General features: G+C 43.5%; 1 protein-coding gene across 12 annotated transcripts in view; it reads left to right on the plus strand.

Annotated features, from left to right (window-relative positions):
- nfixa (nuclear factor I/Xa) overlaps positions 1 to 17,327 on the plus strand; it is a 117,224-nt gene that overhangs the window by 74,887 nt on the left and 25,010 nt on the right. For 6 of the 12 annotated variants that reach the window (XM_061678820.1, XM_061678826.1, XM_061678829.1 and 3 more), the window contains 6 exons: positions 8,611 to 8,673; positions 9,615 to 9,689; positions 10,214 to 10,337; positions 12,835 to 12,870; positions 13,100 to 13,227; positions 14,840 to 14,914. In XM_061678820.1, coding sequence (XP_061534804.1) covers positions 8,611 to 8,673; positions 9,615 to 9,689; positions 10,214 to 10,337; positions 12,835 to 12,870; positions 13,100 to 13,227; positions 14,840 to 14,914 — 501 coding nt within the window. The remainder of the gene's footprint in view (positions 1 to 8,610; positions 8,674 to 9,614; positions 9,690 to 10,213; positions 10,338 to 12,834; positions 12,871 to 13,099; positions 13,228 to 14,839; positions 14,915 to 17,327) is intronic. The other 6 variants (XM_061678824.1, XM_061678830.1, XM_061678831.1 and 3 more) reach the window with 3 other exon arrangements.

Below are 17,327 nucleotides of genomic sequence, written 5' to 3' on the forward strand. Positions count from 1 at the left end.
CATTGAGCATTCTGAACGCTCATGCAAGCGTAAAAGGAGGTAAACATTAACACTAACCACCTGCCATCCCTCCGTCATTTTAACCGTATTTTGCCGAGCTGCCGTGAAGCACATACAGTACACGTACACACGTTGCAAAGTTTTGTTCGGTTTCCACGTACTCTGCAACCTTAAGGGCGTTTTGAATTTTGATTTCAGAACAATCACCCGACACATTTGGTTTCATTTCTGATAGGCTTGAACCCTTAAACTCCGTTTTGTGCATTCAAGCACTTGGCTCGGAGTTGTGCGTGAATGTGCGGCGTTTGGATGTTTCGCGTTTCCCCCCGACTGTGTCAGTGTTCTGACCGCACTGTGTTGAATCTCGCGATCGCACCGCAAGACGCAGCAGGGATAAGCTCCTAGTCGTATCTCTGTAACGTTCACAGCCCCGTACTTCACCATCTCCTTCCTTTTTCGTGCCTTTTGTCTCTCTGTGGCAGGCCTGCTTCTCTCCGCAGTCGAGACAGTAAAGTCTGAGCTAGCCCAGGAGTCTGGCCTGTGCCAGGAAATTGCCACCTGGTGGAGATAATCCATCACTGCAGCCACACCTTCAGCATGTGTCGCAGTTGTTTGCATCAAGCGAGCGCTGTGTAGGTAGCAGCGAAAGTACGTGTGTACCCCCCCCCCCCCCCACCCCCACCCCCACCCGTGTTCCTCTTACTCTTTCCCTTTCCGGCTTTTGTGCAGCTGTATTTATTTGGGCCGGAGCGGGACGGTGCAGAAACACTGGCCCTGAACATGCTTGGGCCTCTGCCCCAGTTGACTCCTTTAAGCTGAGTCGATATGGAGGTTGACAGGGTAATAATGCTGGTGTCAACACCACTTAGGGGACAGTTATATCAGTATCAGCTCGGCGGGGGGACTTTCACACTCTGTTGAGCTGGGTCATGAACTGTGCTGGGGCCCCAAGCCATAGACACACACACGCACGCATGCGCACTTCGACGCACGCAAACATGCAGCACACTCGGTGTTTGCAAATGAAGACTTTTTGGGCTGGAATATAATACCTGCGTGATGTCAACAGAAGTCGCTTCAAAAGTGCAGCGTGACCCAAAGATGAACTCGCCAACTTTTCGGCCAGATGTGGTCAACATGGCGGAAAACAGCGTTTCTTTTTTACATTTTCTATGGGAGAGGTATGCACTTTGTAAAGTACCCCACTGCTTTCATATACTCTTATTCAAGCAAACACTGACATTGTTCCAACACCAAGCAACCATTTTTTTTCAATTCTTAATTTTACACCGAATTCAGAATCTCATTTTCGTGTAAAAAAAAAAAAGTGGATTCAGACACTTGGAAAATGCCATGGTTTGGCAACCGTATAAACATTTTAGATTATTTGGCAGGAGGTGAAGGTGAAAATATTTACTTATCACCAACCCTTTTTGTGCAGACATGAAAACACATTTTTTTATTAGAAAAGCGAGAATTTTTTTGTGACATACTCCTACTTTTGGAGTTCTGCTCTTCATTTGTATGGCTGGACAGTGGAATATAATCTAGTTTTAAGATGATAGTCTATTGAATCTCGATATGCTAAAACTCCTCTCAATAGTCCCATTTTAGTGACGGCTTGTCGAACACAATGCCGCAGAGGTCCACAGTAATCTGCGCTGATGAAGACACGACATTGTGGTCGACTGAGAGGAAGACGACTAAAGAGAGGGAGGGCCGGACAGGATCCTTCCTGATAAAGAAGCGGCGCACGTATGGGCATCCGGCCAGCCACCATCCACCCCCAACCCGCGTAAAACCTCCACTCAGCAACCGCACGTCGCACGCCGCCCATTCCCCGCAAGTTCATGTATACTCTCTGGACCCTTAACCCCCACCCCCTTCCCTCTCCCACTTTCTTTCTCTTTCCCTTTCCTGCCATCCTTGTAATCCTCGTTTCTCCCGCCTCCTCCTCCTGTCTCTGCTCCTCCTTCCATTCCTCCCCCTACCTCCTTTCTTCTCCTCCCTCCCTCCCTCCCTCCCTCATCTCTCAGCATCCCTCTCTCCTGGGTCTTCTTGCTGTGGTGCGGAGCTGTTGGCAAAGCGTGGGCGCAGGCGGCACACAGACGGGAGCACAGATGGGCAGCAAGCTGCGCAAGGCAGCCTGGCACACCTGCTACACACACACACACACACACACACACACACACACACACACACACACACACACACACACAACCCACCTTGCCAAACAGTTTGCCTGGTTGTGAGTGGCACAGTCACACAAATGCATACATCCGTACGCTAATAGATTCACACGAAAGCCCAAATGTATGCGTAGCACTTACAAAAAATGAGCTGTTAAGAGTGTCTTGAATATTATTCATTAAACCATTTTTTTTTTTTTTTTTTTTTCTTTCTTGAACCAAATACCTCACATTCACACATCTGGCTTAGCTCAATGTGAAATTTATGCGTAACAGCAACATAAATCTGGAATATTCCCTTCTGTATTCGATACACTTGAATGAAATGTGCAAATGCAAGAAAATACATATATATTTAAAAAAATAATAAATAAATAATATCCAATAAAAGAGCGGAGTGAACATCTGTGTGGGATGGCTAGGGGGATTAGGAGGTTTTGGAACATTTTAAGCGCATTAAGGATTAAAAAAAGGTCAGAATGTTTAGCAACATACCGATAAACCTCTTAAGCGAAACCCAATTGGGAGGCTGTACGGCGTGATTCTGTGTTTTGGGGAGGAGAAGAGCAAAGAGAAGGAAGAGGTGGCGGAGAAGTGGGGAGACGGGAGTTGCAATTGTTCCAACAAGGAAGAAAGTCACATGGACAGAACTGACACACGCACGCAAAAGCAGACACAAATTGATATGAACGCATACTCGGGGTGGGACAAAAATTGCCGAAATTGTGATCTCGCGGTCACAGCGTGCATGATGTCACTCACGTTTGCTCCAAGCTGAGTTTGAACGTACACAAACAACTGCAGTGTTCTAACCTCTGAATGGTTCGTCCGTGGGCGTGTGAGGTTCAGTTCTTCTCTCGGCTTCACTTTGCTTTATTTTAACGCCGGCTCTCATCCCTCTCCACATCTACTCCGGCATGCATTCTCTGCCGGCTCCACGTTGGGACAAAGTTCCTCGCGTATGTGCCTTCGTGGACAAACGCAGAAGGTCCAATGGCGCCGATACTCCCTCCCAAAGAATGTCACTGCCAAACATTCCGAAAAGGGAAAACACGACACACAACGTAAACTAAATAACAAGAAGGTGAAAAAGTAAGACTTCTGGTTGTTCCAAAGTCGAGGCTTAACACTAAAGGTGATGGAGCATTTTCCATCAGGGCGCCTCGACTTTGGAACGACCTGCCTGCGAAGCTGAGACACGCAAAATCCGTGGCATCTTTTAAATCACTTCTTAAAACACACTTTTTTAGAACTACTTTTACGTGATGGCATCATCTTCCTGATTTTTATTCTTTTTATCCACTGATTTCTGGACTCATTTATTTTATTTTTAAGATGTCTTTGTGAGTTTTTGAATGTAACTTCCACATCAACCTGCTTGGTCTCAGTTGAGTTTGTTGGGTTCCCGCATTGCCTGGGGCTTCTCTACGTTCTTGTTGTTGTTTTTTTATATGATTATACCGTTATAATTTACATTTTTATATGTGTCTCTCTCCTTGGTCTGTCAAGGCACTTTGTACGCATCTGTTTAAAAAAAAGGTGCCATATAAATGAAGTTATTATTATTATAGTGCCATGCTTAAAAAATTACATAATGTCTTAAAATACTGTAATATACAATAAAACCATATCGCCCACTCCTAGTGTTTATACGTATTTAGTGAAGTGGCCTTAAAAAAGGTTGTAAACGTGCAAATATTCTGCATTCAATTCAAGATGGATACCATCGATATTTTATTTCCAGTATGTTAATAATTGCGTAATTGTTGTATGTGTCGTCAAGTTATTGGTATTGCTGGCATAACATTGTGAGTTGATTTGGAATTCCAACCCCAACTGCACACCACATTATCTCACAAATTGGTTTGCTCTGAGATCTTAGCAGTGTCAATTCCTCTCTTTTAATTTTTCACCTTGACATTTTGATAAATTGGGGGGAATTACAATTGTAGATTGTAGCGGAAAATTCTTCTCCAGCTCATTTCAGTGACATGCAATCTGGGATATTCCTTCCCCCCCCCAATTAAGAGCTTTATTTTTGTGCTCTCTGCTGGCCTCGAGCGTAACGCACTCACTTAAACCTCTCGCACCGCCAAAAGCAACAGGTCGATTAGCCAAGCTTGAGCTATAGCTAATAGATTAAGTGTCGCGGCGTTGGCGCTTTATTAAAAGACGTGAAAAGGAAAAAGCAGGTTTATTTTATTTCAAGATCCGCAGTGCAGCCAGTCGTGGCAAGTGGAAAGGCCTGCTTTCAGAGTTATTTGAGTCTCATAAAACGACAGGAATGGAAGCGCTTAGAGACGACCATATGTCACACATGGCAAAAAGGGATGGGGAGGAAAATGCACTGCAGATGGAGCTGATAAAGGGAAAAGCCACGCAAATATGTGAGCGTTGACAGTGGGAGGTACAGTTGTTTGTAGAACCCTCGACACCAGCCAGTTGGGAATGTTGAGGCGCTATTGAGTCTGCTTGCCGCCCTGCATAAACTACACAGAGCGGCAAAGCTGTAAGACAATTTTAGACGAATTATACTCACCTGTAGAGGCAGTTCCGTTAGTGATTGTGTAAATAGCAGAGACACCAAACAAACAAGGAATCCTAATTTATATCCAACTTTTAATGACATGACATCTCATAGTAGCGTGACAGGGTTGTTCTACCTCAATTATACAACACTGTGGACGGGTTGCCAGTAAGTCACAGGCCAACTGGAAATGACGCCGTGAAAGTCAGTCATCAGGAACCACCGCACCGGTGACTCAAAACCACAGATCATCAGGTGTCCTGCAGACTATTAGCCAATTTCACTTAACTGATCCAAATATTATTATTTCTTTACACACACACACACACACACACACAAAATCACGTGTACTGACATTTTTGGTTTGGTGGTGCGCCGTGAAATTCTTCGATGTCAAATATGTGGCTTGGCAAAATGAATGTTGGAAAACAGTGCACTACACTACCAATGTTAAAGAGTGAAACAATGATTAGCAATGTTGGGGTTCTAGTCAGGGTTGTGGTAGCCCATTTAAAGTATCCAGTATTAATCCACTGTCAAGTGGGCATGGGCTGGTTACCGCTTTCAAGGTATACCACAGTTTTAAAAAGTCACGGTTTCAAAAGCGCAAAAACCTTCCACTTGATTTCCAGGAAGGACACGCCCTGCTGCAATAGGATTGGCCCGTGCCTGGAACTCAAGTGGTATTGCATTCTTAGTAATGTATCAGTGAGGGTAGAGTGACAACTTGACAAATTCAAGGTGTTTATTTGTGACGCTGTCTTAAAATGAACATTTTCGACCAGCTATGAGAGTTGGCATGTCTACAGTTGGTGCAATAAATATGAGACTACTAGACTTGCTAGCTGACTAAAGTAGCTTGTTATCAGCCCATTTCAGCTCTGAAATCGTAAAGTGGCGAAGAGCAGAGAAGTAGCTCGTCATTTTCTGAGAAATAACTACTTTTACTGTTGTATTAGTTTCGGTTTCATTCACCAAAAAAAGAGATAGTTTTCTGATTTACTAATGTGCCTAAAGAGCATGTTTAATGAAAAAAAGTTATATTTGCCCATACACATTTCGTACTAATACTGTTGGATTCTTGCTCACGGTTATCATCCTGTCGGAATCTGATGGCGGCCCGAGTCAAGTCAGGTATGAGTTTGAAGACATAGATGCTAAATGCGACCGTTTATCTCATTGTTTTTCCACTGATTCCATTCCAAATCTTTCACTGGTACAGCCCAACTTTCATATCTGGCTCATAAGTGACCTCAGGCGACACTGGAATACTTTGCGCTGGTTGGGAGGCACTATGCGTGAAGCTGAGGTTTGACGTTAGCAGTCGAGGTCGAGGGGCCTGCGGAGCTCTGATTCGAGATGCTGAGGCCGAACCTCCGGGGGTCTGCGGCGGCGAGATAAAGACTGGTTGCGGCTGTTACGGACTGTAACTGGCCGAGTGGTGATAAACGGTCAGCAGACCTCCTGAGTTTCATTTCCTCGGCCCAACAGTAGGAACACTGTTTCGCTTTCCAGTGAATTTGATAACCCCCTCGTAGCGATGTAGAGCTACATCTTTATCGCAGCTGGCTAATTCTAGAGGCTAATTGCGGTCTTAGGACTGCGCACACATTAGACAGATGCGCCTCGGGCAAACTGTGCACACCGTATACAGATGCAGCTGTGTCTTCCGACCAGTGCTTGGACGGTGCTAGAAATGGAGTGTTGACAATATTGTAGAGCCCTGTGGCAAAATACTACACGCCGGTAAAAGTCGCCAGTGAAGTCGGGTTGTTTTCCCAACAGCTTTCATTGGCACGTGTATGTTTATTCTCGAGTGTTTGTCCGTCTATGAGGGGCTCAATGTATCTGGGGTGCGCACGCAGCCTCGTGCGTTGGGAGCCAGTGCCGTCAGTTACCTGGAATGCGGAGCTGCCGCCAATGCTAAGATGGCTGCCAAGCTCTAAGATGGCTGCCAGGATTACACGCGGCCCGTGATGGGGCGACGGCGACGAGTGAGGGATTCTGCATGAGAGGAGCGAGCAGAAAGGGAGATCTCTTTGCTTTTCTGCACTCTGTCTCTCTGCGGACGGCTTCGTAGGCAGCGAGACAGGCCTGTTATTTTTTCTGCTCACTAGGCTAATCTGTGGCTTAGAGTGGCTGCAAGGCAAGTGCTGCTGGCAGGAGTCTGTGTGCTCTGTTATCACCTACAGCCTGCGGATAAACACCTCCGCTAGCTCGCTCGCTAGCAACGTTGGTCTCGATGGATGACCATTAGCGTTCACTTCACACACAAACAAGCTCAGGTGCATGCTCCCGGTTTGAGAATAGATTTTCCAGGTATCTGTAAGCTACTTGAATAGTGTTTTTGAATTTTTTTCCTGAAGACGTTTTACTTTTACTCCCTACACTGATATCTGTACTTTCTACTCCTGACTTTGTCAAAATTGGCTGGTTACTCTTTTCAATCTCCACGTAAACAGCAGTGTAAATAGAAAAAGGTCAAGTCAACCGTGGTTGAGATCTCGGGAACGTAAAAAAAAGAACCAGGGACAGCAGCGACATGGAGGAACTCGGACCAGGGAGCATTAACAGCGAAGTATTGTCCATCCGTCGCCTTATAAAAAAATAATTTTTGGATGTTGCCGGTTCCAAGAATGATTTGTGCCGTGTTCATTGTGTCTTTTTGCCATCCTAAAAAACACCAGTTTATCTGTCTAATCTGAAAGAAAAAAAAACACAGACATGTGATATGTATTTTTTAGTTGCTGCATTAGATGATTTAGCATATTTTATGTAGTTTTGTTTTGCTCATGCAGGACCTATTTTCAATTCAGTCCCAATTATCCTGTCAGAATTTAGCTGTGTCCAATAATTATAATTTTTTTTCTCAGTGTCGGGCACTATGCAAGTTAATTTAGAAAAAAACAAACTTTTTTTTCGTAGTGCCAAGTTGTCAAAACTGACATAATTAAAAAAAAAATACAAATTGACTTTTGTATTTAAGTACATTTCAGCATTTGTACATTTTTACTTAAACTTACTTTTACCAGAGAGTGAGTACTTTTGCCACCATTGCATATGCATGAATATGAACGCGGTGACAAAAAAAAAAAACCTGGACAACAAGACAACGCTCTCTTTTGACACCCTCGACTGTTACAAAACCTTTTTTTCCGCCTGCAGCTTCTCCATTCCTAATTTTGTCCCACTGTTGCCAAGGCTTGCCGTGTGCGGCTAAACGCTCGTGTGAGTGAAGCCGATTGCATTCATAGGCCAGTCATAACAGGTGTGTGCAAACGTGCGTGTGTACACAGATTAGTGTTGCTTGTTGGCCCCCGTGGGGAATAGTTTTCCTGCGACTAAAACGCGCTCTGCCTCAAATTCGCGGGCGAAGCCAGCCTTCTGTGGTCAGCTGTTTTTCTGAGTCTGTTTTCCGCGGCGATGAAACAGAAATTAGAGGAAGAAACAGATTGCAGAGTGCACATGCTCGTGTGGGTGTGCGTTCGTATGCGACAGTGTGTGTGTGTGTGTGTGTGCATAAGGTGCTCTGTTTATGCAGACTAAATCCCTACCAGCAAAGAAGGTATTAAATAGGATTAGGGCACGGGATATGATTGCGTAGTTAGATACTTATTGGCATAAGAGCACGCTGTAAATCATTGCACCTTCACTCAGCAGGGAGACGGGAGCGAGCTTTCCGGGATGCAAAAAAATGTCACAGCCAAAAAAAATGTGTGACTTTACGAACACATGTATACCATAATTTAGCACATACTGTTAATGTAGCTTGTTCCCTCTCACACCTCGCTTATCACAGACTTATGGATATTTGGCTAATAACAGTACAGTTTTTATTCAAGAAAATGTGTATAAATACTAACCATTTCTTCCCGTGTCTCCATTTTTGTGCAGACTCCGGACAATCAGATAGCTCCAGCCAACAGGGGGACACGGACATTAAACCACCGCCCAATGGTAAACGTAAACACACACACACTAACGAACATGAGTCATCTCATTTGGAACAAACTGGGACAGAATGGAATGCACTACTTGAAGTAAAAAAAAAACTACAAAAAAAAAACAATCAAATAGTTTCCCTCATTCTCTATTAGGTTCATTGCAGTACTTATCCTTAATCTGCACTATGTCATATCAACACATAAGAATTCAAGACACAGCCCGAACACAGTCAATGTAAAAATCTACACACCCCCTGTTCAAATGCTCTGTTTTTGTGATATAAGAAAATGAGACCCATATAAATGACACGCGCACACAAAAATAAACTCCATTAATGTTACATATAACCTGTACAGCTCAATCAAATTTTTTTTGTTTTTTTTTTCTCTCTCAAACGTGGGAAAGTGCGTTACAGTCCAATAAAACCAAGGTTGAACTTTTGGGCCACCGTTCAAAAAGCTACGTTTGACACAAACGTGACACCACTCATCACCAAAAGAACACCGTTCCTACAGTGAACTAGGAAGCGGTTCCAAATACCAGGCAGTTGTTCGCACAAAACTTTCAAGCTTCTGTTAGAAAGCAAAACAACTGTCACGAAAAGCTTACTGGAATAATCTGAACTTTTGAGGGGTTAATCAGAAGCCTTTTAAATGGTGGCAGTTGCGTGCTGCCTCCCTTTTAATTTGAGACTGAATGTGATTGGTTAATCGTGAACACAGTCATCCTAGTTAAAACCGGATGTGCAGTTTTGTGCAAACACATTATGGCTTTTTTTTTTTTTTTTTTTTTTTTTTTTTTTAAAAACGTCCCCTCTCAAATAACATTTCAACAAAATTGATGTTGATTTCCAAATAGTTGTAAATGTCTCAAAGGTGTGCAAATTTCAGAGAGTCTTTACTTTTCTTTTTGAATATTTGAATGTTTTAATCAAAGTATCCCACCCCCCACAGGACACCTGAGTTTCCAAGACTGCTTTGTCACCTCAGGGGTTTGGAACGTGGCTGAGCTCGTCAGAGTGTCACAGAGTAAGTAGAAAGAACTTTTTTTTTTTAAACAAACATAAATAGATAAAAAGAAGGAAAAAATAAATTTGTACTTAACAGATTGCTGCCAATTTCCAATTTGGATCAACCCCAACATACACCTACATAGCCACCCTCATGCATATGCCTGAGTTAAGACATTAATATTCAGTCCTTACTCGCTTAGAAATTAAGGAAAATTTCAAAATATGTCTTGCAGTTTTAAAAGAAAGGATCACACCTTTATGTGGAGACGCACCAAAATGAAATGTTTTTCCTTGACCTATGCACCATGCCTTCAAAACCTAATATGTATTTTGATGAAGTTGTATTTGTCGAATTTGGCTCACATACACACAGATGTCAATTAAAACATGACCTGCTTAGCAGAAGTACAAAACAACAATTACTCGCACTCTACGTTTTCTCCACAATCATTGACACGCATTTACTGTATTAATATCATCACCTCTAAATACATTTTAATGTTTGCTCATTATCTTTCATTTATCCCCCTTACCCATTAGCTCCTGTTGCCACGGCGTCAGGTCCGAACTTCTCCTTGGCCGACCTGGACAGCAGTCCCAGCTACTACAACATCAACCAGGTGGCGGTGGGGCGGCGCTCCCTCACCTCCCCTCCCTCCACCAGGTACGCCCGCCCACCCATCATAGCCATGGAGTACCTTTCCAAATTCCAATGACGAACCCATTAGAATTCTCTCTTATGTGACAGTGACTGCACAAGCGTGACACTGTTGTACAGCGGTGCCTTGAGATACAAGTTTAATTTGTTCCTTGACCATGCGTGTAAATCAAAACACTTCATCATCTTTCCCCACTGAAATGAATGGAAATGCCATTAATCCGTTCCAGCCTCCGCTCAAAAAATGTTATAATGTTTTTTTAATGAGAAAAATAGCACGCTATAATATTATCATCCATCCATTTTCTGCACCGCCTATCCACACGCGGGTCGCGGGCGTGCTGGAGCCTATCCCAGCTATCTTTGGGGCGAGAGGCGGGGTACACCCTGAACTGATCGCCAGCCAATCGCAGGGCACATACAAACAAACAACCATTCGCACTCACATTCACACCTATGGGCAATTTAGAGTCTTCAATCAATCTATCATGCATGTTTTTGGGATATGGGAGGAAACCGGAGAAAACCCACGCAGGCATGGGGAGAACATGCATACTCCACACAAGCGGGGCCAGGATTTGAACCCCGGTCTCCAGAACTGTGAGGCAGATGTGCTAACCAGTCGTCCACCGTGCCGCCTCTATAATATTATATTTTATTTTCAGCTCTTCTCTCGGCACAGCAAAAATATTTGTCGATCTTTGCAGAGGAAAAAGAATATATGCCTCTGAGTATTGATATGTCTATGTGTGTTGCTCCACCGTTTGTTTTCAGCTATCCGTTACTTTAAGGATGACGACATCGCCACTTAGATGCTAATTGTTCACCCGTGTGCCTATGGGGTTTCCAATTGTATGTTAGCATTAAGGTAGCGAAGGCCATGTGGTTTTGAATACGTGGTGTCCGAGAGTGGCAATAAAGAGCTTGAAGCCTCTTTTTTGAAGAATTTTGCTAATTATGACTGAATTATGACAAACTGCCGCTTGTTATGAAGTGAGTTGAGTCACCTGCCACCACACAGCGCTCGTATCTCAAGTTTGCACTTGCAAGTCAAAGCAACAAAATCAGCCAGTGGACGGCTCTTATGTCAAAAACCTCGTAAGTCGGGTTACTCGTAACTCAAGGATCCACTGTATAATGTCAAATTTAGTTAACGTATGGGCTGTCGTTCACGTTTCACGTTATGGGCCATCAACCGTTTTACTCCTCTCCGCATTTTGTCCTTAACATGCTTCTCTTTCTGTTAGATGTCCACCTCTTTTGCTACTTTTCCACTGCACGCAACCTACTCCAGGGGTTCTCAAACATTTTGGGTCCAGGGACCCCGACAGTGGATGCATTTTTCCAATAGCCACATCATAATCGCACCAATTAGCGCCGACATAACTTCCATGTATACCCCGGAGTTATTTGATTAAAAAGTCGCCTGGTTTCAAGGAAAATTTGTAATTCTAGATAACAAATAAAAATGTTTTTTGTTATTATAAACCATGTAATGATTGAGTGAATTGAGGAAAATGACCAAGAAAAAAAAGTTGTCATCCTTATAAGAACAAATACACATTTTGTCGGGATGAAAAGCTGTAATCTCAGGAAAATGAAGTTGTATTTTTCCAAGATAAAGTCACAATATTATGATAGAGTCAAAGTTTAAAAAGAGAAGGGGGTTTATTGCCCGGATGGGAGGTTTGTGGGCCTGTGAAGGCCTTCTTTTACGAGTAAGGGCTTTACAAATAAACTTGAAATGACTTGACTTGAATTTAATAAATACAAATTTATTCTCATGCTTTCATGACCTTTATTCTGGATGAGACAGCTTTATTTTCTAAAATAATTTTCTGATAACAAATAATGTTCTCCAAAGAATAGAAATGTATTCCTTTAATGATGCACCTTTTGTTCTTCAAGAAAAATTTTACTCACCATCATATCAGAGCTTTTCTGAGGGTAAGAAGTGGTAATTGCTTTGTTACATTTATTTTATTGGCATGCCAGTCCCCATATGTACGGTAGGTATGCCTTTAAAAAAAAAAAAAAATATGACATAAGCATTGATGGCAAATTATTTTTGCGCACCCTTGAGCTACAGCTTGCGGACCTCCGGAAGTCCCTGCACTGCCGTTTGAGAACCACTCACCAACGCGACTCGCCATTGTTGCTTTTCCATTGGCAACAGTAGGTACCACAGTACTTGAAGCAGAAGTTCCAATAATGAACCACTGCTGGCCTCTCATTGATCGCGCAGATAAGTCATGGCCGCCTCACTGTAACTTTGGGCCTTAGCTTTGGATGTTGCAGTATCCGACTTCAGTCTTCACTTTGTTCTCGTTTCTGGGTAAAAATGGTCTCCATACTGAAAGTAAATACAAGAGAGCCTACTTTTCCGCCATTGTTGTCGGCACTGCGCGGTGTAAAAGTGGTATTTGATTCTCTGCTTTTCCTCTTTCTTTCTTTAACGTGTCTTTCCTTTCTTCTCACCTCTTGTCATTTGCCGTCACTTTAGGTCTGAGGTGGAACTGTACGCAAACCTTCCGCGGAGGTAGTTAAAAAACACAGACAAAGACACGCAACTAATGCCGCATTGCACGGAAACAACAAACACAGTGTTTGCTACCACTTTCTAAATGTTCCTTCTGTATCATTTATAGTTTTCATACCTCGTACTTTGGTGGTTGTGATTCAAGATTTGTTAGGTACTTGATCAGAACATTCACATCGGTAAGGTATTTTTCACTGCTTCTAAACGTTCTCTCCATGCCCCTCACCAGCTCCACCAAGAGGAAGTCGTTAGACGACAGTGAGATGGAGAGCCCAACAGATGATGTTTTCTATCCCGGACGCTCGCCCGCTGCCAGCTCGTCCCAATCCAGCGCGTGGCCCAATGACATGGATGCAGGTACCACCTCGACACGCCGCAAACCTTCCTCTCCCGCAAAGCAAAGCATCACCAGTCTTCTACTAGGCCCCCCTCGCAAAATATCGTTACTGCCGTATTCTTATTGCTCATGGGGCAATATTCTTGTATTTTATCAGGTATCGGTAATAGCGACAATTTGTACCGTTATCGACGACTTTGACTTTTTAATGTGAGTTCAATCTCAGTGTTCTCTGTTCTGTCAATGCGTTGCATCTAAACAACCAAAATAGGTTCGATTACAACATGTTTGTTTTGCTAAGATAAAGATGAAAGAGTAAAAATGTAATCATTGAATATACCAAAAGTGTAATAGTTTGCATTTTGCTTAACCCGTGCTGATTGATGTACAGTATGCTGGTCAGTCATTTGAGTAGATTTTCTGTGTCACTATAAATTATGCAGAATTTAATGTCCAATATAAAAATCACTACATTAGCTTTGCTATCTAGTGTAAAAAGTTGAAGAAGCATAACTATCGGAGACTCACATACTACATGTATGTATAAGCACATTTTGATTTACTTGGAATTTTTGATGACTCCCCCCCCCCCCCCCCCCCTCCATCTTTAGTAACTTTCAATCGCTTTATTGAGCGAACAGTAAAAAAACAAACGTAAGCACATTTCATATTTCACACACAAGCTGCAGATGGCGACACAACTCGCGCTAAGTGACTCAACGTGCAGAGTTAACGAGCCAACTCTACACTCTTATTCGCTGACGCCCACGTCACTCACCACACCTGGCCCGCCTTTTAAAGTCATACACACACAAAGTCACAGATACGACAGTAGAACAGGAGGACGTCGACTCCAAGTGGACAAAGATAATATCTGCGCCTCACATGCGTGTTACTGTTTATAATGCAAAATCAATTCTATCCAATGACCTGATTAATCGATGGGATAATCAGTAGAATGCTTGACTCTTAAAATATCCCAAAATTCAAAATTTACTAAATATCATATCAATATCGTAGTCAATTACTTTCCATTTCCCACCCAGAATGAAGATAGTTTTTGAATCTAGAAAATGTTATGTATTTTCTCAAGCCAAAACGTAGATAATTGATGTAAAAAAAGAAAAATTGTCACCTCATAAAACCACCAAAAGAAAGGAAGTTTTATTGTCAATATAAACCACTACAATTTCCTTATTATTATTTTTTTTACACACTTGGACACCAAGTGTTTGTGTTGCAAGAATGGCGATAAACGCTAAAATAAATAGCTCTAGACATCCTGAAGATTTCCCAATGAATATGAATAACAGGCCTTATTGAAGGCTGTATATTCATGTTTCCCTTGTTTTGATAGTAACCCCAGACCACTACTGTGATCTGCTTTGTACATCACCCTCCTCATTAGTTCCGCCCCTCCCATCCCACAATCCAGTCAAGCTGCTAGCCGTCTTGATGACTTCTAATGACATAAGTACATGTTCATGATCACAAGCCATGAAACGTAATGCTCACTCTTAACCCTCTCCACTTTCCCCCCCTCATCTGCTGTCTCATTCTCTCTCTCTCTCTCTCTCCCTCTCTCTCTCGCTTTCCTGTCTCATTGTTAACAATACCCTTCTCCACTTTCAGTGCAGCACCATTTGGCCAGTGTGCAGGAGAGGAAGATAAAACATGAAAACGAAGGCGTGCAGTTTCCTTACCATGGTTAGAACAACATTGATTACCCTTACATATTTGATATTTATAAGCACACACATTTCTTTGTGTATATATTGTAATGTTTGTTTGTATGTAAGGTAAATGAAAGAGTATCATTTTAAATATATGTCCTGCTGATGATGTATGTTTTAACCCCATTTCATGTGGTGAAGTGACAGGATTTTCCAGGATTATCCACTTGAAGTTTTACATTCTTTGTCACACATGCACAGCTCACCTAAAATCCTTGGCTTTCCCTCCAAAGTCCTGCCTGCCCTCCCAATGACACTTTAACCAACATATGTCACCAGGGGAAAAAAACACACACCAGCAGACACACACAAACGACCTCCACAGGTTAACGTGTATTCACGCACACACACGTGCATAATGTGTGCATACACAGATACCCCTCCGCCGCTCGCCCACTTTACACGGGCAGACGTTCACACATCGAAACGCCCATGCTTACCATGCTCCCCGCCCCTGCAGGTGTTCAGGTGCCCGCCTTGCCACCACCGCTCTGTCTCGCCATCCCTCCCCTTGGCTTGAAATCCCTCATTAAGACGCTTACCGTCTGCGGATCAGAGGTGTAAAAGCCTCCCTCCTGCTTCCTTGCACCCCCTTCCGCCCTCCATCACAGTCTCCCTTCTGTCTAATTGAAAATATGTACAGCGGGAAGGACTCTAGGGAGGGACGTAGCCAAAAGCGATGGTTAGTTTTATCACCGGAGCCCCGGCGGCTGCTCCGACGCTCCTGCTCCACTTAGCAGTCGATGTAATTAAGAGACTGCTCGTGAGGGCCGCAGCAGCGCTTGCTGCATGTCTTTGCGCTCCAGAGCCTCACCTCCCATCAATTTCTGATTTCTCACTCACTATGGTCTCTCCCTTGCCTGTGCGTCGCCCCTCGGTCTCCATAGTGCAGCATGCTGCCTTGTGCACCTCCTAATGAGTCTGCAAAATAGAGATGTGGAAACCACTTACTGTATTTCCTCAAATATACGCCTCCTTTCCCACCCCAGGAGGTGGCTGTAATGATCTTGAGATTGAGCACCTGTAAAGCTGAAAGTTGTCTTTAAAAAGAAAGTGCTTCTGTATTCTCAATACTAGCCAATACATCAATACTAGCCAAAAACTGTGCGACGTATATCATCTGCGGCAGATCAGAAACAATATTCATCTCATAACACGACGTGCAGAGAACAAATTTCGTGTACATGCATGCATGTTCATGACAATAAAATATGATTCTTCTTCTTCTTTGCATCGGCCAGCACTCCTGATTCTAAAGCAGATTAGATTGACATCTGCAGCAGATAGAGGCTGAAATCTGATTGGACAAAAAAAAAAAAATCTGACATACACGTACTGAAAGCATTGCAGCCAAGAGAAACGCTACAAAATGAGGCTAGAGAATAGACTCTTGAAAGTAAGTCAATACAATTCCATGGAAGAAATATTATCATTTAGGCTGATAAAAGAGAAGACAACAAGGAGCGATTGAGGGGTGTGGTCCACAAAGGGAGAAGCATTCTAGACATTGTGCGATTTTGGTACAGTATGTATCCAATTTTCCTACGGAACCCACTGCCAAATGCTATCTCATCTGGGAATTCTTGTCCAGGTGGGAGTATGTAAACACATACAACACACACCATGTGCTCGCATAGGAGACGGTAAAATAAAAGGCACCACACACAGACAGGTGTGCCTCAGTGTGTGTCCACTTGCAGTGCTTTCCTTCCTCTCTCAAAAACCAAAACAGCAACACACATCATCAGACACATTCATACACTGTCACATTCAGATACACACCATAGATTTCCCCGCACAGACACGCACTCGCACAGCTGAAGCATGGTCCCAGATGGCGAATGACTGTGTGTATAGCCTTGGGATCCGTGAGGATGCCGGAGACATCTGCTCCACATGGGCTCATGGAGGGAGGCGGGGGCCGGGGGTGGGGTGGGGAGGTGTAGGCAGGCAAAACAGCCATGATTTCATATTAGGTCCAAATGATTGTTAAATAAATCAAACAGCGGGTGGGTTTCCCCCACTGCTTCAGTGATAGGTTAGGCGCATAGATGCGTGGCTGGAGTCCTGCAAGTTAGAATTCCCCTTCTTTCCTTGACTTGTTCAGATAAAAAAAAAATGTGCCTCAAAATTGCGTGCACGTGAGTGTATCTGTGTGCTTCAGAGGCGCATCTGGTGGCAGGCCTGTTAGTGCAAAGAGACAGAAGGGTCATCAGGGGAGCGCTTGATTGGTTGCCAGTGGAACGCCGAAGCTTGCCAGGAGAGAGAGAGTGCAGTTGTGGCACAAGCGCACATGTGAAGCAGATTGGCAGACGGCTTCGTCTCTGAAGTGCTGAGACATTTTCTTTTACATCCTCCTGATGGTAGTGGTGGGGTTTTCAGGGCCC

Source organism: Phycodurus eques, chromosome 6 (genome assembly GCF_024500275.1).
Source record: "Phycodurus eques isolate BA_2022a chromosome 6, UOR_Pequ_1.1, whole genome shotgun sequence".
Lineage (NCBI taxonomy): Eukaryota > Metazoa > Chordata > Actinopteri > Syngnathiformes > Syngnathidae > Phycodurus > Phycodurus eques.